This window comes from Hemitrygon akajei, chromosome 10 (genome assembly GCF_048418815.1).
Source record: "Hemitrygon akajei chromosome 10, sHemAka1.3, whole genome shotgun sequence".
NCBI lineage: Eukaryota > Metazoa > Chordata > Chondrichthyes > Myliobatiformes > Dasyatidae > Hemitrygon > Hemitrygon akajei.
The window spans coordinates 33,492,001-33,512,798 of record NC_133133.1 but is presented as its reverse complement, the minus strand read 5'-3'; the positions used below and the strand labels follow the sequence as shown (position 1 = coordinate 33,512,798).

The following is a 20,798-nucleotide window of genomic DNA, read 5'->3' as shown; positions in this document are numbered from 1 at the left end:
CTAAAAAAAATTGATTCACTATGTCGAATTCAAAAGAAGCGAAGGGCATGAAGCGCAAAAGAACTGCAAATTTGTTTAAAGTTGAATGGCTTAACAAAATAGTAGAAACTGCTACACCAAAAGTTCATGAGGTCATGAGTGTTCAGCTACGAGAAATATTTATGTATGTTTCAGAAACTGGTGTTATCTGTTCGTATTGTCGTGATGCAAAAGTTGCTGGAGAATTTGCTGGTGGAAAGAAGTGGGATGATATATGGAAACTTGACTTTTTGAAGCGTCATTTGGCAAATTAATTGCATTTGGACGGTGTACAAAAGCTCAGGCAACAAAACCCGTCATTACCCGTTACAGGAGTGCTACGCATGTTACGGTTGAGTGCAGATGAGCAAGAGCGAAAACGATCAAACCCAGAGGAGATCAAAGAATGGGGAAATGCCAAAGACAGGAGAGAGAAAAAATAACTGAGTGACTTAAATATGTATGTTATTTTGTTGTTATTCTGTGCAGTTTTATGTCAAATATTTTGTAAACCTACATAAACTGTGCCATGTGTACATTCAGTGAGCACATACTTTTGTCACAGGAAAAATATTTGCACAACATAAGATTTTTGCGCACACTGACTACTAAAAATTAGAGGGAACATTGGTTATAATTAAGAAGTATTTGAATGGCAGATGTTATTACACCACCATGTCATATGTCATCACCTCACTAAAGAAAAACTAAGTACACATTTCTCCCAGCTCCTCTGTTTTTCTTTCAATTAGTTTCTGGATTTGCAAACATAATAATATGTAAATTAGATATAATAGCATGCAGTTCATTGGAAATCCCAGCTCTTTCAAAACTAATTTGTCAAATTTCCTTTTCCATTATTTTAAGTATCAACATTTTTTAAGAAAAGGATGCATTTAATTATGTTCTTTACAGCAGTTGAAAGAAAATGTGAAAACTGTATTTTAATGCTGTTAGCATATTGCTAGTTGTCAAGAAAAACTGGAGGTTCCATAATGTGAAAGGCATTTTCATTCTTCTTCAGAAGTGTTGTACTTATCATTGCAGTTTCCAAATTGTTAAATGTTAAGCACTGTACATATTAATCTCTTTTCTCATTAGTTCACTCCAATCGTCCAGGGTTCAGATAATGGTGAACTGATAGAAATGAATAATTTTTGCTTTTTGTTAATTTGTCTATCAACGCTGTCACTGGAATCAGCTTCCCTGTGGAAGTGGAAGTGTGATCTGAGCACCATTTGCTCTTTCCTGCAGAAGTACAATGGTGATAGAAGCAAACAAGCTACCTGCTACTGTCATGACCACTGATATTAATACTCGACATGCAGTGCATTTGTTAGATTTCAGACCAATTTAAAAGACCCACAAGTTTTCATAACATGTATTAACAATTTGGAAGTGGGGACTGAGTGTAGTGTATCTACATTTTCTGATGACACTAAATTGTATTGACATTATTACTTACATTCTTCATATACAGGAAGAGTAAAAGTTATGTCTCCGTTCAAATGTGCAATGTGCAATTATAGTAATTTATAATAAACGTTATGTATAACAGGACAGTCAATATAATATAGAAATCCAGCTGTGTTAGCATGAATTAATCAGTCTGATGGCCTGGTGGAAGAAGCTGTCCCGGAGCCTGTTGGTCTGGCTTTTATGCTGTGGTACGCTTTCCCGGATAGTAGCAGCTGGAACAGTTTGTGGTTGGGTGACTCAGGTCTCTAATGATCCTTCGGGCCCTTTTTACGCACTTGTTTCTGTAGATGTCCTGAATAGTGGGAAGTTCACATCTACAGATGCGCTGGGCTGTCCGCACCACTCTCTGTTCCCATAACAGGCAGTGATGCAGCTAGTCAGGATGTTCTCAATTGTGCCCTTACAGAAAGTTCTTAGAATTTGGGGGGGCCATACCAAACTTCTTCAACCATCTGAGGTGAAAGAGGTGCTGTTGTGTCTTTTTCACCACACAGCCAGTATGTACAAACCACATGAGATCCTCGGTGATGTTTATGCCAAGGAACTTAAAGCTGTTCACCCTCTCAACCCCAGATCCATTGACATCAATAGGGGTTAGCCTGTCTCCATTCCTCCTGTAATCCACAACCAGCTCCTTTGTTTTTGCGATGTTGAGGGAGAGGTTGTTTTCTGGGCACCACTGTGTCAGGGTGATGACTTCCTCTCTGTAGGTTGCCTCATTATTATTTGAGTTTAGGCCAATCAGTCTAGTATCACCAGCAAATTTAATTAGCAGATTGGAGCTGTGGATGGCGACACAGAGAGTAAAGGAGGGGACTTAGGGCAGAGCCCTGAGGGGCACCTGTTTTGAGGGTCAGGATGCAGAGGTGAGGGAGCCCACTCTTACCACCTGTCAATGATCCAACAGGAATAGAAATTTATGAGGAAAAGAAACATCTGAGTGGAAAATAGATTTATGCTGAAAATGGAGGAATCTGCCGAGAGATGCAGATAGGTTCAGTGAATGGGTAATGTTTTGGTAAATGCAGTACCAAGTTGGTAAATATGAGGTCAGCAGTTTGGAAAGAACAATAGAAGATCAGATTATTATTTAAATGGTGAAAGATTGTCGCATGCTGTTGTGCAGAGGAAATTGGGAGTACTTGTGCATGACTTGCAAAAGGTTAGTTTATAGGTGCCACAGGTTATCAAGAAGATAAATAGAATATTGGCCTTCATTGTTAGAGGGGCTGAATTTAACAGCTGTGTGATTATGGTACAGATATACAGGGTACTAGTAAGGGCACACCTGGAGTATTACAGGCAGTTCTGGACTCCTTACTTAAGTAAGGATATATTGATTTTGGAGCTGGTGCAGAAGAGGCTTGCCAGATTGGTTACAGAGATGAGGGGATTATAGATTGAATCATCTGGGAGTATATTAAGTGGAATTTAGAAGAATGAGATGGAATCTTATAGAAGCATATGAAATTATTGAAGTGATAGTTAAGATAGAAGCAGTAAATGAGATTAGGACTTAAGGAAACAGCTTCAAGATTTGAGGGATTTGGGATGGAGATAAGGGGGAAACTGCTTTCCCAAAGAGCAATGAATGTGGAATTTCCAGCCCAGGGAAGCAGTGGAGGCTACATCATTAAATATAGTTAAGACACAGATAAAATTTTGCATAGTAGGGGAATTAAGAGTTATGGGGAAAAAGGCATGTAGGTGGAGCTGAGTCCATGGCCAGATCAGCCATGATTTTATTGAATGGTGGGGCAAGTTCAAGAGATCAGATGGCCTACTCCTGTTCTTACTTCTCATGTTCTTATGTAAAGAAGAAATAAAATGGGGGCTGTGGAGGAGCACCAGTGGGAGGTGCTGGGTGGGTAAGGAGATAAGATGAGAGAGGGAAAAGGGGATGGGAAGTGGTGGGGGGGGGCAGGGCATTAACGGAAGTTTGAGAAATTGATGTTCATGCCATCAGGTTGGAGGCTACCCAAACAGAATGTAAGGTGTTGTTCCTCCAACCTAATTGTGGTCTCATCACAATAGTGGAGGAGGTCATGGATGGACATATTGGAATGGGAATGGGAAGTAGAATTCAAATGGGTGGCCACTGGGAGATCCCACTTTTTCTCGTGGATAGAGTTTAGATGCTTGGCGAAGTGGTCTCCCAATCTACGTCGGGTCTCACTGATACACGGGAGGCCACACCTGGAGCACCGAACACAGTAAATGACCTCAACACACTCACAGGTGAAGTGTCACCTCACTTGGAAGGACTGTTAGGGGCCCTGAATGGTAGTGAGGGAGGAGGTGTAGGAGCAGGTGTAGCACTTGTTCTGCTTGCAAGGATATTCCAGGAGGGAGATTAGTGGGGAGGGATGAATGGACAAGGGAGTTGTGTTGGGAGTGATCCCTGTGGAAAGCAGAAAGTGGGGGGAGGGAAAGATGTGCTTGCTGGTGGGATCCCCTTGGAGGTGGCAGAAATTTTGGAGAATTATGTGCTGGACATGGAGGTTGATGGGGTGGTAGGTGAGGACAAGAGGAACCCTATTGATATACTGCTCTGCAAGACAGTCATCTTTGATCATTACTTTGTATGTTTTAAGTAGGGAAACAAAAAGGAGTATAACATTTTTTTATCCAAAACTCATCACAATTATCTGGAGACAGTTTTAGTGATGGTACTGCATATCATTTTCTCTACATTGATTTACTTTTGTAACATGATGCTGAATATGTCCAATAATCTGTTTGCCTTGGGTCCTTACTAATTAAAATGTGGAACCACTCCACTATAAGTTAATTGCAAATAATTCAGTGTACCTTCAGAATTTCAATTCACATCAAATTTTCTGTGTATATAGCCACAGAGAATATTAGCCCACAGCTAATTGCAATATGTTAATATTCATGAATTTACATATCCATAGGAAAAGGAACCTTATTTTAAAGCACAGTTTTTCCAGGACTTATGACTGAAATGCAGCATGTTGCTTTGGAAGTTTATTTAGTATTATTCTGAATTAAATTCTTTTAAGGATAAAAGTACATAAATGAATTCAGCACATTCCCTTTTGTTTGTTTAATTTTAGGAACATTTTGAACACCAGGTGGACATTAAAATGAAAGCTACATTCATAGCTCTTCCAGGGTTAATAATTAGATCAGGGCAGGCCATTGCAGTAGTGTTGATGTATTGTATCTATGGCTTCTAATCTGATGCATCAGTGATAAATTCCTTGCAAAGTTTTGTCTACTAATCTTGCTTCAGTGGCTATCTATTGATGGAAAGGATTTTCTCATTCTTGCCAAGCTTTCCTCTGCAATGAGAAGCTTCGAAATGTCTATGGGCCTGACTTATGTTTGGTTCTAACAGATTAACTCATCTCAAAGACAAACATCATGTTGGTTCGTGCCTGAAGGTGAAGTGCAGGAGGGTTGCTTGTGCCAATAGAGGAAGCCCTAACACATTTAGAATATGAGGGGTGATTGATAAGTTCGTGGCCTAAGGTAGAAGGAGATTAACTTCAAGCATTCTGCATAATCACTCAAAGAGTTGAACTGCACGTGCATGTAAGGAGAGCTGTATAACTGATCTCCTTCTACCTTAGGCCATGAACTTATCAATCACCCATCTGTGGACACTTTCTGGACGTCCAATATCTGTATGCTCTACGACCGCTGGACTAAGTGTGTAAATGTAGGAGGGGACTATGTTGAAAAATAAATGTGCTAGGTTTTCTGAAATTGACGCCGTCTACCTTAGGCCACAAACTTATCAATCAGCCCTCGTAAATCAGGGAAATTGACAGGCAAAGCCCTGCAGTGCTGATGGGTTGGACATCGAATGTATTTACTAAATAGTAGGTTATTGGTTGGCCAGCATTTCTGATATTGCCTTTTATGACATGGGTTATCCACTTCATTCAGCAGAATTAAACATAATATAAACAGTACAAATGTAAATGTACAGGGAGATAGACCACACTAACCTACAACACACAACACATACTCAATATGCATGAGTATGGCACACACAATTAAAATAAAATCAAGAATGTAATGAATGTCTGCTTCAGCTGTAAAAATTCTGAAAAGAATAAGTCTCTTGATATAATAAGTTATATCATCTGCAAATTAAGGAAAGCCAATCATTAGAAAGAAATTGGTTTAAATTTAGTTATGTCTTATGACAATTCTTCCAAAAGGAGATTGTTGAAGTTAACTCATCAATTGACAATGTTTTAATTAAAAGATAAGCTTTAGTAAAACCATTTCAATATATACTAATTGCAGTATATATGTATTGGATTATTTTATCAGATGGAAGAATAATTCCTTGTACCTGTTTCAAAGCTCGTTCTATATCGATTCTTTGACTCCAAGGTACTGCAGGATTGGAGATGACACACAAGAAGCTGGAGGACAACACACAAGATGCTGGTGGACAAGACACAAGATTCTGGAGGACAACGCACAAGATTCTGGAGGACAACACACAAGATGCTGGAGGACAACGCACAAGATTCTGGAGGACAACGCACAAGAAGCTGGAGGACAACACACAAGATTCTGGAGGACAACACACAAGATGCTGGAAGACAACACACAAGATGCTGGAAGACAACACACAAGTTGATGGAGGACAACACACAAGATTCTGGAGGACAACACACAAGATGCTGGAGGACAACACAAGATGCTGGAGGACAACACAAGATGCTGGAGGACAACACACAAGATGCTGGAGGACAACACACAAGATGCTGAAGGACAACACACAAGATGCTGGAGGACAACACACAAGATGCTGGAGGACAACACACAAGATGCTGGAGGACAACACACAAGATGCTGGAAGACAACACACAAGATGCTGGAGGACAACACACAAGATGCTGGAGGACAACACACAAGATGCTGGAGGACAACACACAAGATGCTGGAAGACAACACACAAGAGTCTGGAGGACAACACACAAGATGCTGGAAGACAACACACAAGATGCTGGAGGACAACACACAAGATGCTGGAGGACAACACACAAGATTCTGGAGGCCAACACACAAGATGCTGGAGGACAACACACAAGATGCTGGAGGACAACACACAAGATGCTGGAAGACAACACACAAGATGCTGGAAGACAACACACAAGATGCTGGAGGACAACACACAAGATGCTGGAGGACAACACACAAGATTCTGGAGGACAACACACAAGATTCTGGAGGACAACACACAAGATGCTGGAGGACAACACACAAGTTGATGGAGGAACTCAGAAGCTCCAGATGAAGGTTTCAATCCTGAAATGCCAAGTCCCCATAGCTGCTGTCCAATCTGCTGAGTTCATCCTGCATCTTGTATGTGGTTCCAAATTAGCTTCAGTCTCTGTGTTTGCATTGTCAATAGAACAACCAGAATGCTGAACTTGACATCTTATAACAGGGGATGTTGAGGGGAGGAGAAGTGCAACATAGTTGTAGTGTGAAATTCTTTGAATCGCTGGAGACAATTATTATCAAGCAGGATTGAGAACCCTTGCGTGGTGTTCATGTGTGAGTCATCTGATTTAGCTCGAAAGGATATTGGAAAGGAAAGAGGAAAGCTTTAATCATGACGGTTATTTGTATTGGAGGGAAACACTTTGCTGAGGCTTAAGTAGGTGTGGAAAAGGGTTTCATAAAGATGAGTAGGAATTGCATCATCAGAATGGTTTAACTCTATCTACACAAGTTTTTTTGTGTGGGAAGGATAAATAAGATGACTCCAAGCAGTTTACATTAGTTAACACTGCATATTCAGGGCCCTTAGTATTATTAAAGATCCCACCCATCCATCCAGCATCCTCTTTGACTTTCCACCATCAGGCAGGAGACGATGATGCATAAAAGCAAAAATGGTCAGGATGAGAAACAGTTTCTTCCCCCAGGTCATAAGACTTCTGAACTCCCGGCTGCACCGTATTCAAAGTGTCACTGGTTACTCTGTTCTGTGCCTTACGATATTTAATATCAATGCATTTTAGTTTGTTATGTATATGTGATTCATCTGTAGATTTTATTCTTATCTTCATAAGTTATCATGTGTTATATCGTTTCTCTATACATTATATACACGTATGTAGTTAAATGACAATAAACCTTACTTGTCACTTGTAAATGTGAGGACGGGCCTGGGGAAAGTTGGGTGCAGAGGGAAGGTGTTTGAGTAAGCCAAAAGAAATGAATTAGAAATTATGTACAAGGCATTACAGTGGAAGATTAGGTTAGAGTTTGCTGACTAAAGAGGCTCAAGTCTGTAGATTTTAAGGGACAGAGCATGTGAATTACAGAAACGGTACCATTCAACCACGGAAGCATAACATGGTCGCTATCACTGAGACATAGTTCAAGGTGCTTAGAACTTTAAACTTAATTTATCAGGTCTAAAAGAAAGGTAGGAAGCTGAATGGGATGGCGTGTAATGGGCATAAGCAGGCCCTGGAGATTTTGTGGTAAAAATAATCAAGAAAATAGTTCCTTAGATATTGACTCCCTAGTTGCAGTTAAGAAGAGGCAAAATACATCAATGCATAAAACAAGACGAGAATGTAAAAAAATGCAAGATGACTTTAGTGGGAAGTTTTATCTTTTATTTAGGTTGGGATAAGCAGACTAGCTCATATCTGAAAGCATCAATTTATGGTGTGTGTAGAGAATCACCTTTTGCAAAAGAACATCTACAAATCAAAAAGTGAGCAGGCCATATTAAGTTTAGTACTCAAAGGTTCATTTTATTATCAAAGTATGTCTGAGATTTATCTTCTCCAGGTAGCCATAAAATAGAGAAAGCCAAAGGGCTAAGGTCATGCTGACCTTTATTCTAGAGAATGAAGGTAAAAGGAATGGAAGTAATGCTACAACTATACAAAAGGTGGTTACAATACACACTCAGTGGCCAATTTATTAGATACACTGGTATACCTGCTCATTAATGCAAATGTCTAATCAGCAACTCAACACATAAAAGCATGCTGACATGGTCAAGAGGTTCGGTTGTTGTTCAGGCCAAACATCAGACTGGGGAAGAAATGTGATTTAAGTGAGGACTGTGGAATTATTGTTGGTGCCAGATGGGGTAGTTTGAGTATCACAGAAACTACTGATCCCCAGGGATTTTCATGCGCAACCGTCTCTGAGCTTACAGAGAATGGTGTGAAAAACAAAAACATCCAGTGAATAGCAGTTCTGTTGGCAGAGATGCTTTGTTAATGAGAGAGGTCAGAGGAGAATGGCCAGACTGTTTCAAACTGACAGGAAGGCGACGATAACTCAAATAACCACGCATTACAACAGTGGTGTGTAGAAGAGCATCTCTGAATACACAGCACATTGAACCTTGAAGTACATGGGATATAGCAGCAGAAAGCCACAAATATACACTCAGTTGGCATGTTATAATGTAATTATAACTAATAAAGTGACCTCTGAGTGTATCAAAATTATAAATACTTCAGAATGACACAACTTAGAAAGTATATATTGGCCTTGGAGGGAGTGAGTCACATGCTTATTAGTTTGATACCTGGACGCTAAGGGTGAAGTGATTATGATGCCAAGATCATATTGCCTCAAATATACAAGGTTAATGGATGACTTGATCAAAGTTTTCAAGATGTTGAACTGAGAAGGTTGATGCAGCAAAACAACTTTCACGGACTGGGAGCCTGGGACTAGACATTAAACCAATGACTAGCTGAATGTTACACCACAGGAACGAAGTCTGAATAGATTCTTATAAATAGAGCATGGTAGAAAATCTGGAACTCTTTTCCAAAATTAGCTAGAGGGTGGTGAATGAAGAGATCAAATCATAGGGTATATTAAACTCTGAGGTTAATGGGTTCTAAATTAGTAAGGTTGTCAAAGGATTCAGAGAGAAAGCAGGAGAATGGGGTTGAGAGGGATAATAAATCAGAATGGCAGAGCAGGCTCAAGGGGCTGAATGGGGTAACATAGAAAACCTACAGCACAATACAGGCCCTTCGGCCCACAAAGTTGTGCCGAACATGTCCCTACCTTAGAAATTACTAGACTTCCCCATAGCCCTCTATTTTTCTAAGCTCCATGTACCTATCTAAAAGTCTCTTAAAAGACCCTATCGTATCTGCCTCCACCACCGTTGCCAGCAGCACATTCCACACACTGAGTAAAATCTTACCCCAACATCTCCTCTGTACCAACTCCCCAGCACCTTAAACCTGTGTCCTCTTATGGCAACCATTTCAGCCCTGGGAAAAAGCCTCTGACTATCCACACGATCAATGCCTCTCATCCTCTTTCGCTCTAAGGAGAAAAGGCCGAGTTCACTTAACTTGTTTTCATAAGGCATGCTCCCTAATCCAGGCAACATCCTTGTAAATCTCCTCTGCACCCTTTCTATGGCTTCCACATCCTTCCTGTAGTGAGGCGACTAGAACTGAGCACAGTATTCCAAGTGGGGTCTGACCAGGGTCCTATATAGTTGCAACATTACCTCACGGCGCCTAAATTCAATTTCATGATTAATGAAAGCCAATACACCGTATGCCTTACTAACCACAGTGTCAACCTGCGCAGCTGCTTTGAGCGTACTATGGACTCGGATACCAAGATCTCTCTGATCCTCCACACTGCCAAGAGTCTTACCATTAATACTATATTCTGCCATCATATTTGACCTACCAAAATGAACCACTTCACACTTATCTGGGTTGAACTCCATCTGCCACTTTTCAGCCCAGTGTTGCATCCTATCAATGTCCCGCTGTAACCTCTGACAGCCCTCCACACTATCAACAACACCTCCAACCTTTGTATCATCAGCAAACTTACTAATCCATCTCTCCACTTCCTCTGCACCTATTTCAAGATGATGAACTGTGAAGGTCGATGGAGCAAAACAACTTTCACTGACTGGGAGCCTGGGACTAGACATTAAGACAATGATTAGCTGAATATTACACCACAGGAATGAAGTCTGAAGAGATTCTTATAAATATTGCGTGGTAATTCTGCTCCTATGAATTATGGCCTCAGTCTTATAACAAATTGCGTCAGATTCTAGATAGGACATATTGTTGAGAAACAAAGATGCTAAGAGATATGTGGAAAAGGGGTGCATACAGACTTTGGTCACAATCAGCCATAATCTCATGGAATGATGGAGTAAATTTGAATAGAAAAATAGCCTATTAGTGTACCCATGTTGCTTCATAATTAATTTTTTAACATTCCATTCTATCTTGTTAATTTTTCGAAATTTCTTTGAATAATGGTGCAGCAGGCGACACTGCTTTCTCCCAGCATTCTGGGTTTGTTTGAACCCTCTGGTGCTGTCTCTAGAGAATTTACATGTTCTCCCTGTGACTGCGTGGGTTTATCCCAGATCCGACAGTTTCGAGCTACCAGTATGTCCGAAAGACATGCTGGTTGGTATGGTAATCAGGTGCTATAAATTACCCCGGCACTGTTGGGATAGAAGGAGAATTGCAAGGGGCTGATGTTCATGAGAAGAATAATGGATTACAAAGACATATGTAGATGTAAAGAGATTAATGGGAACTGGTATAGGATCGATAGGCCAAATGTTATAAGAGAAATATGAAATATTAATGTCCAGCAAATCTCAGTTGAACAATGATCCATTAATGATCAAATTATCCACTGATCACATTATTTAGATTTTTTGTTGCATTGTAAATGGCTGTGAATCAAAACTGGATCTAGTATGGTGAAGGCAATATTGCTTTTGTTAACTTTGCAAACAGACAGCCAATAGGTAACTCCTGAATCAATGTCAACACTGAGCCAGAAGGAAGAAGATTGACCGAGAAAGAATGAACAGTTACTGAAAGCCAGGTGCGGTAGGAAAAAAGTACGAGGGAAAGAAAAATTGGGAAGCATGCAAATGACATAAAGAAAAGTCAAAACAGATGTAAAAAATTTAAAAATATATTTTTAAAACTTTGTACAGATGACCACATAAATCTGAAAACTTGAAATTGTGCCCACACTGGAGCAATGGAGGATTGTGATTGCATGAAAAATGACATTGGTACTTAAGGTCTTAGTGACGGGAATTAATTTTCAGTTTGCAACCTAATGAGAAAATGCAGAAACCCGGTCAATTTTTATAAATCACATGGAAGCTGAAATTGTGATGCAAATTGAATGGTACAACGGTGCAAATGGACAAGCAAGCTCAGGAGCTTCATAAATCATAGCATATATCGTAGAATGCCACTGACACACCATTATTTTCCCAGGAAGATCCAGCTCAATATGCATGAGTATGGCACACACAATTAAAATAAAATCAGGAACGTAATGTATGTCTACTTCAACTGTAAAAATTCTGAAAAGAATAAGTCTCTTGATATAATAAGTTACATCAGCTACAAGTTAAGGAAAGCCAATCATTAGAAAGAAATTGGGTTAAATTTAGTTATGTCTTATGTCAATTCTTCGAAAAGAAGATTGTTGGAAGTTAAACCATCAATCAGCGATGTTTTAATTAAAAGATAAGCTTTAGAGAAACCATTTCAATATATACTAATTGCAATATCTATGTATTGGCTTATTTTATCAGATGGAAGAATAATTCCCTGTACCTGTTTCAAAGCTCGTTCTATATCGATTCCTTGACTCCAAGGTACTGCAGGATTGGCCAAACAGTCTCCAGTAGTTACTCTTCTTGAAATATCAATCCGCTGTTTTCGGAGATAACGAAAAGCTTCTGCGATGACAAATATTCCATCGTATGTCAAGGCAGCAGTAAACTGAATAAAATCAAAAAAGTTTGTTTTTTTTAAATATAAATCACACCAATCCTTTTTGTTCGGTGTTAGCCATTCCACAAACATCAATATTCAAAAGGGCATGATCCATGGTTTAGTGCTTTCATTTCTTAGATGAACTGCTACATAAATTACATCGAAGAGCCTGAGACTGCAGCATCAGAGCAGGTTTATGTAAATGATCTTTGTCTCACCTGGAAGGATTGACTGCTAGAGTGATCTCATACTCCCAGTTAAATTATGGGCATGTAATAATAGTGTGAAAAAGAGCTAACGAGAAAGGAAGGGGTATAAAATGTCAAAAAAACTCCCGTGTTTTTAGCTTAATAACAATTGTGATCACAATATTAGTAATTGTGCAAAGCATTAATTTTCCAATCGATTTAATAATTTCTCAACACTTTCATTGAAGAACTCTATACCCATACCATTTCACACCTCATTAATGCTTCCTTTGAAGGCTGAATTCAAATTAAGCATGTCAGCTCTTCTACATTAATTTGATTAAGAGCATTTTGTATAATTGCTGATGATGTGAGAATGCAGCAGGGGAGGACATGAGTTAAGAATGCTGGACTGTATAGAGAGCAAGATCTTTTTTTCCTACTTTAGATTGCTAAAAGATCTAACTTTAACTATAATATTAACTTTAATTCAAGAATGGTGCAGTGATGAGTTACTTGATTGTTCTAATATGTAATATGCAAATGTATAATCGGATGTACCTGTACAGGCAGCGTGACAGAGTTCAACGCATAAAGTTGTCCTAAACATAGTCACAGACTGAATGTAAAGTCAAGAACTTGGTACCAGTAGGTAAGTAAACTACTGGGTGCATAGATCTCAAATTACCATTTAGAATTTAACATAGAACATTATAAATGCTAAAAAATAATTGCAACATTGTCAACAGTTGATCACGATTTACCACTCAGAGGTCAATGTCAATTAATCGGTTATGGTTCTATAAGTAGGACAATTAATGGGATTTTGTAAGCAGAATGTAGCATGGTCACACGGGGTTTCATTAAGGGACTGCATTATAAAGATGAAAATTGGGTGAGGGTAGAAAATGGAGGCAGAGGAAAGGATGGGAAGCATTTTCCTGAGAACATGGGTGATTTAGTACTTGAGTTATAAGCTATAGAAGATGTTGTCAAGTCTGTACTGTAAAGTTTTGTGTAAGTTCATTATTTTAATAAAGCAGAGACTAAGTAGATATAAATAGCAGCCTGGATCATCTGCGGACTAGTGAGCCACCATTTGCTCCCCAGTCATCTGGACTTGAAGCTCACTTTCTCTGGCATGGGTCCCAGTTGCAAACTTATAAGAAGCCAGCTCCTTGCATAGTGCAAGGCCTCTCAAAAGAGTGGCTGGAAACACCCCTGTAAACATAGGAGATCCTGCAGATGCTGGAAACCTTGAGCAACAAACACTAAATTCTGGAGGAACTTAGCAAGTTAGGCAGCATCTGCGGACGGGAATAAACAGTTGACTTTTAGAGCTGAGACCCTTCATCAGGACTAGAAAGGGGGCAGAAGCCAGAATAAGAAGGTGGAGGGAGAGAAAGGTGTACAATTTCGCAGATGATGGGTAAGACCAGGTAAGGGGAAAGGTGGGTGGAGGAAGAGGGAGTAATGAAGTAAAAAGCTGGGAAGGGATAGGTGGAAGAGATAAATGGGTGAAGAAGGAGGAACCCAACAGGAAAGGATAGTGGATCATGGAAGAAAAGGACAGATGAGAGGAACCAGAGGGAGGTGATGGGCAGGTGAGGAGTAGAGAAGGGGAATGGAAAAAGAAATGAGGAGGGAGGGGGAGAAATTGCCAGAAGTTGTAAAAATTTATGTTCATGCCATCAGGTAGGTTCAAGGTTCAAAGTAAATTCATTATCGAAGTCTGAATCTGTCACTATGTACTACCTTGAAGCTCATTTTCTTGCAGGCATTCACAACAGAATGGAGAAATGCAGTAGAATCAATGAAAAACTATACACAAAGGCTGACAAACAACCAATATGCTACAAAGATAAACGGTGCAAATAAAAAAATCATCAATCAATTAATTAATACTGAGAACTTGAGTTGTAGAGCCCTTGAACGTAAGTCTATGAGCTGTGGAATTAGTGCAGAGTTGGGATGATTGAAGCGATCCATGTTGGTTCAGGAGCCTGATAGTTGAAGGCTACCCAGAAGGAATATGATTTGTTGCTCCAAAGTGGGTTTGATCTCATCATGGCAGTAGAGGAGGTCATGGACTGACAAGTCAGAATGGGAATGGGAATGGGAACCACCAGGCAATCCTCCCCTTTGTGCTGGATGGACCAAAACCTCAAGCTCAACAGTGGTGCCGACTTCCTCCAGTTTTTTTGTGGGTGTTGCTGAAAGCACCCGCAAACTGCCTTAAGAGCACATTAAATCTTGTCCCCAGGTTAAATATTCTGAGAGAAAGTAGATGTTTGCATATGCTGGACATTCATAAACATTAAACAATTCTTAATTTTTCAATTTAAATTATAAGAATTTAAAATGGCTGAAACTCCATTGCACCATAGAGCTCATCTACATGGAGCACTCTCTCAGGAAAGCAGCATCTCAGTGATCCCCACCATCCAGGCCATGCTCTTTTCTCACTACTGTCATTAGGAAGAGGCTACAGAAGCCTCAGGACCCACTCCACCAGGTTCAAGTTAATACCCCACAACCAATGGCATACTTCCATACCAGGCTATGATGCAGCCATTCAGTAGGCTCTCCATCACGCAACTATAGAAGTTCGTCAGATTTTTAGATTTCATGCTGAACCTTCACAAACTCCTAAGGACAAAAAGACTCTGCTGTGCTTTCTTCATAATTACACTTGTGTGCTGGGCCCAGGTCCTCTGAACTGATAACACGGAGGAATTTAAATTATATTTCTTGTATTTTCTGTGAATGCTGGCAAGAAAATGAATCTCAGGGTTGTATATGCTTACATATATGTACTTTGGTAATAAAGTTATTTTATATTTTTTTAAAATATTAAACAAATAAACACATTTAAATATATTTTAAGTCAATTTATTTAACTGAAAATAAAAATATTACCTTGCACTAATCCTCAGTTCGGCATCATTTCTTAAAAAAAACAATGCATCCCCTATGCATCATGCTGGGAAAATCAGGCACGTTTGTTTCCCCTACTAGACTACATGATCAGCAGAGAAGGGAATATCTGCTTTCAAGTCGTAAACTTTCACCAAATTTTGTAGGTAAATCCTGAGAGATCTGTCCAACTGTTAATCAGAAGATCTGGATCGATATAGACCATGATAATAGCAAAGCAGGTTGCTATAATGTCTCAGATGAACAAGCTTACAGTAGAAATCATTGTGTTTTATCTTTCTGGCTCAGGCTGAATGAACTGTACTGCAAGCTGGTTATATTCTGATATCAGAGAGGGAAGGAGTAACTGAACAGCTTGCTCCAGATCTTTATCGGACTGCCTAGAGAAGCATTGGACCAAAAAAGGACAGTGTGACTGTTAAAGATTACAGATCAACAAAAACCCAAGATACAGACCAAAAATTTACTCGAAATGGTTCCATCCAACAGGTACAGTGCACTTTCTATCTGGAAGAACATGTTGAAAACTGATAGAATAACATTAAGATTTGTATTTTTGCAGCAGATGAATATTCAAGTAGAAGGTTAAACAGGTAGATGTATTGATTTAATAATTATGTGCAGATCTCTACTGTAATAAGGATAGCAAGCCTCACATTAACATCATCTACCTTTCAGGGTGACAGACTCTTCGCACCAGCACCAGGAAATACTGGCAAGGGAGGGAGGAACACAAACATTGGGAGCCATTAATAAAGGAAAGAAACAGTTAACAGGCCTGTTTGAAAATTACCAAAAGCTAAAATCTTAATTAAATTACGGGATCCCAAGGGTTATATTTCTGGACATTATTCTTTAAAACAACAGATTTTTACCTTTCACTCAAGCTAGATTGATTACCACTCATTCAGTATGTTCCTCCACTTTAGTTTATGTTTGTGTGTCTTTATCTAGGTTTGGCCATTTTCCAAAGTTTGAAAATTGCAGGGCAAATGCATTGCTAATTGATGTAGCTATTCAAAGAACCCCTCTGTAAGTCCAGACTCTTCTTTAAGATCATTCAGTCACCCATCTGTTACTTTTCCAGTATGTATGTTGAGCTCCAACAGCATCACACAGCCACTGAGGCAGCATTGTGATTTAAAGATCAGAATAATATATTTTTCATGAAGCTTTAATGAGCCTGGTGCAAGCTTTGTGAGTAGGTTCTCAGTGCCTTTGTTGATTTCCAAGTGGACAAGGAGATGCGGGTCTTAAGAATTAATAACACTGCAATTCTAAAGGTATTGAGTATCGCCTTGTTACATCCAAACAAAGCAAATACACTCAGTGGCCACTTTATTAGGGACAGGAGTGGAACCCCTGTGGTCTTCTGTTGCTGTAGTCCATCCACTTTAAGGTTTGACGTGTTCTACGTTCAGTGATGCTCCTCTGCACACCACTGCTGTAATATGTGTTTATTTGCGTTATTGTCGCCTCCCTGTCAGCTTGAACCAGTCTGGCCTTCCCCTTTGACCCCGCTCATTAACAAAGCATTTTGGCCCACAGAACTGCTCCTCACTGGATTTCTTTTGTTCTTCACACACTCTGTGGAATCTCTAGAGGCCTTTGTGCATGAAAATCCCAGGAGACCAGCAGTTTCTGAGATACTCAAACAGCCCCATCTAGCACCTACAACTATTCCACAGTTAAAGTCACTTAGATCACAGTTCTTCCCCATTCTAATGTTTGGTCTGAACAATTGAACCTCCTGACCATGTCTACATGTTTTTATGCATTGAGTTGCAGCCATATATCGGCTGACTAGATTTTGCATGAATAAGCAGGTGTGCAGCTGTACCTAATAAAGGCCAATGAGTGTGTACTCATCAGGAAATTCAACATTAGATAATTCCTTAACAAAGAAATGCCTTTTTCACTTTAAGTTACTGAGTTTGCTTTCAACCAAACTTGAGTTTCTGCACAGTTGTACGAGGACATCAGTGCTAGGCGTATTTACATAATCTAGTTTTCTAAGCTGGTGATTTTCTTTATGTTTGTCAAAATTGTGGAACTACATTCTGTAATATAGGCATCTGCTGACAGTTCCTTTTGGCTGCCTTGCCTTCTGATTTACAGCATGCCATTTCATCCATTCAAATGCTAAAGCCAGAAACAAGCAAAAATCTCTTGAATGACTAGTTGTATTGTAGGCAGCTTAAACTCTGGAATGACTGGTGATATTGTAGGTAGTTAATAATAAGTTAAATGCAATTGTGCTTATTACTGTTCAGATTATTCATTGTGAAATATGATATAATATGAATTTTATACCTTTTATATAAAAATACATACAAAATTCTTCTTACAGGAACAGACTATTATGATTATTAGAGATTAAGATTGGACATTTGAAAAAGTGTGAAATTTGGCTTCTTTGAAAAGAATGTTGAATAGCTGTATACATTCTTCATCAGTTAGCTGGGAAACTTAGATACACACCGGTGTTAGATGTTTAGAACCTGAATGAATAGAAATCAGATGTTGATGCATAAAAGAACCACTGCTTTTTATAATGAGAACAGATTGAAATCTTAGAGTTTCTTGCCACATTTCAATAGTTTTGCATTTACTGTTCAATAGCTTCGTTACTGTACAATGACTAATCATGAGCTCAACACACCATTTGTAGTCAAGTTGCTATTAGCATGGATACAAGTCAATAATAAGCACTAAGTAGCCCTTTCAGTATCTTGATGAATAAAGGAGTCTTCCCTTCCTTTAAGGTAGTCTAAAAATATGTATTTTTTTCTAAATATATTATCCATCCAACACCAGGCTTCACAAGTAGCTATTGCACATTACAATGTTGATTCAGTTGCTCTCCAGTCTTGGCAATTTACCTGCAAATATTTTGTCACCATGTGAGGAGCTATCATCAGTGCAATGTTGATTGTGGTGTGTCCTCTGAATGCTTGGCCTTTATCTACTTTTTAATCGGCTGATTGGATGTAATTTCAGAAACTCATTTGTGATGTGGGGAGGAAATCTTGTCGCTGATTGGCTGTGTAGCGAACTTCATGCATTGTGGTCAAGAATTTGACTTGCATCGGCTCCTAAATGGGATTGTTTGCCATTTCTTTGCCTCCCATTACTACCTCTCCAGCATCAAAAATCACAGGTACAAAAAGACTTGAGAGTCCTGGTGCAGGATTCTTTAAAAGTTATCTCATAGGTTGAGCCGTTGCAAAGAAGACAAATACAGTGCTAGCATTTCAAGGAGAATTTGAATTTGAATTTATTTAATCTTACATCCATCCCACAACGTGAGAGAGTAAAAATCTTTGCATTATGACCTCATTGCAATGTTTCTTATTGTAGGTGGGTCTTGGACCAGAGGGCACAGCCTCAGAATACAGAGACATCCACTTATTGCAGGGATGAGAAGGAATTTCTTTAGCTAGAGGGTTGAGAATCTGTGGAATTCATTGTCACTGATGGCTGTGGAGTCCAAGTCATTGAATATGTTTAAAGCAGAGGTTGATAGGCTCTTGGTTAGTCAGGGCATCAATAGTTATGGGGAGAAGGCAGTATAATGAGGTTGAGAGGATTAATAAATCAGCCATGATGAAATGGCAGAGTAGACTTGATGGGCCAAGTGGCCTAATTCTGCTCCTGTGTCTTGTGTTCTTATTGTCGTAGCTTATTGGCATTAGCGGCGGACTGTGTGTGTGTGTGTGTGTGTGTGTGTGTGTGTGTGTGTGTGTGTGTGTGTGTGTGTGTGTGTGTGTGTGTGTGTGTGTGTGTGTGTGTGTGTGTGTGTGTGTGTGTGTGTGTGTGTGTGTGGTGTGTGTGTGTGTGTGTGTGGAGTGAGAGAGAGAGAGAGAGAGAGAGAGAGAGAGAGAGAGAGAGAGAGAGAGAGAGAGATTGATTGATTCACACAGGCCAGGGAGAAGAGTTTAAAAAAGCATTTTGCGGGGCTCAGTGCATGAGCGGCAGACCAATCAATTTCTGATTCATTAGCAGAGTAAAGCAGGGCAAAAGTGGAGCGGCCATTGTGTGAGTGAAGCAGTACAGGAGTGGAAACTTGAGGCTTTGGCTCAAGAGAGTTCAGCGAGGAGGCACAGGTGAGTAGCAGGTAAGGCTTTTGTAGTGGTTGAATAAAAAGTCACTAAATTACAGCTAATTGAATAAAGTAGGGATGATGCAGGATCAGCTGATGTGCTGTAGGAGCTGGTGGACCCCATTGAGGTTCCTGGTGACCACATCTGCAGCGAGTGTTGGCTGCTCAAGGAACTCAGGCTCAAAGTTGATGACCAGGAATCTGAGCTTCAAACACTGCGTACATCAGGGAGGGGGAGAGTTACCTGGATTCTCTGTTTCAGGAGGTAGTCACACCCATTAGATTAGCTGCCTCAAATTCGCTCTGAGGTCAGGGACAACAGGGTGTGACTGTGAGTGAGGTGGGTAGTGGTATCCAAGAGACAGCCCTGGAGGAGCCTCAGCCCTTGAGCTTGTCCAACAGGTTTGAGATTCTCGCTCCCTGTGTGGATGAGAGTGGGGGCTGTAGAAAGGATGAGCAACCTAACTGTGGCACCGTAGTTCAGGGAGCCATTCCAGAGGTGGGAAGGGAAGAGTAATTGGGGATTGAATAGTCAGAGGAATGGACAGAATTCTCTGTTGCGAGGATAGAGCACCTGAAGGCTGTGTTGCCTGCCTCATGCCCAGCTTTGGGACATCTTATCTGACCTGCAGTGGAATTTGCAGTGGGAGGGGAAAGATCTGGTTGTCGTGGTCCATGTGGGTACCAACAACATAGGTAGAATGAGGAAAGAGGTTCTGCTGAGGGAATTTGAGCAGCTAGGGACTAAATTAGAAAGCAGAGCCAAAAAGGTGGTATTCTCAGAATTACTACCTGAACCATATTCAAATTTGAATAGGATTAAGAAGATTAGAGAGTTAAATGTGTAGCTTAAGGATTGGGGTGGGAGAAGTGGGCTTGAATTTATGGGAAATTGGCACCAGCATTGGGGAAGGAGGGAGCTGTTCCTATGGGACAGGCTCCACCTGAATCATGATGGGACCCGGATCCTAGCAAATTGCATAACTAGGGCTGTGGATACGGCTTTAAATTAAATAGTAGCGGTTGTTTTCAAAAAATTGGAGAAGTATGGATAAAGTAAAAGAGAAAAGTGCAGATAAACATAAAGTAAAAGCAAAAGATAACAAAGAGACAAGTAAGAGTGGAGTGAAGAAAAGTCAAGTGCAAAAGAGAAAGAAGATTACAGGATTTAAAAGCACAATGAGTATAAGGACACTTTATCTGAATGCTCGTATATTTGAAACAAGGTCAGTTAACTTGTAGCACAGGTCAGTACAAAGGGGTATGATTTAGTGGCCATTACAGAAA

General features: G+C 39.9%; 1 protein-coding gene across 4 annotated transcripts in view; it reads right to left on the bottom strand.

Moving 5' to 3' along the window:
* Positions 1 to 20,798, bottom strand: part of LOC140734275 (glutamate receptor 3-like) — a 358,588-nt gene that overhangs the window by 147,248 nt on the left and 190,542 nt on the right. For all 4 annotated transcript variants that reach the window (XR_012100505.1, XM_073058015.1, XM_073058016.1 and 1 more), the window contains exon 7: positions 12,123 to 12,290. Coding sequence is in view for 3 of the 4 variants with exons in the window: in XM_073058015.1 (XP_072914116.1) it covers positions 12,123 to 12,290 (168 nt within the window). In the remaining variant the exon portion in view is untranslated. The remainder of the gene's footprint in view (positions 1 to 12,122; positions 12,291 to 20,798) is intronic.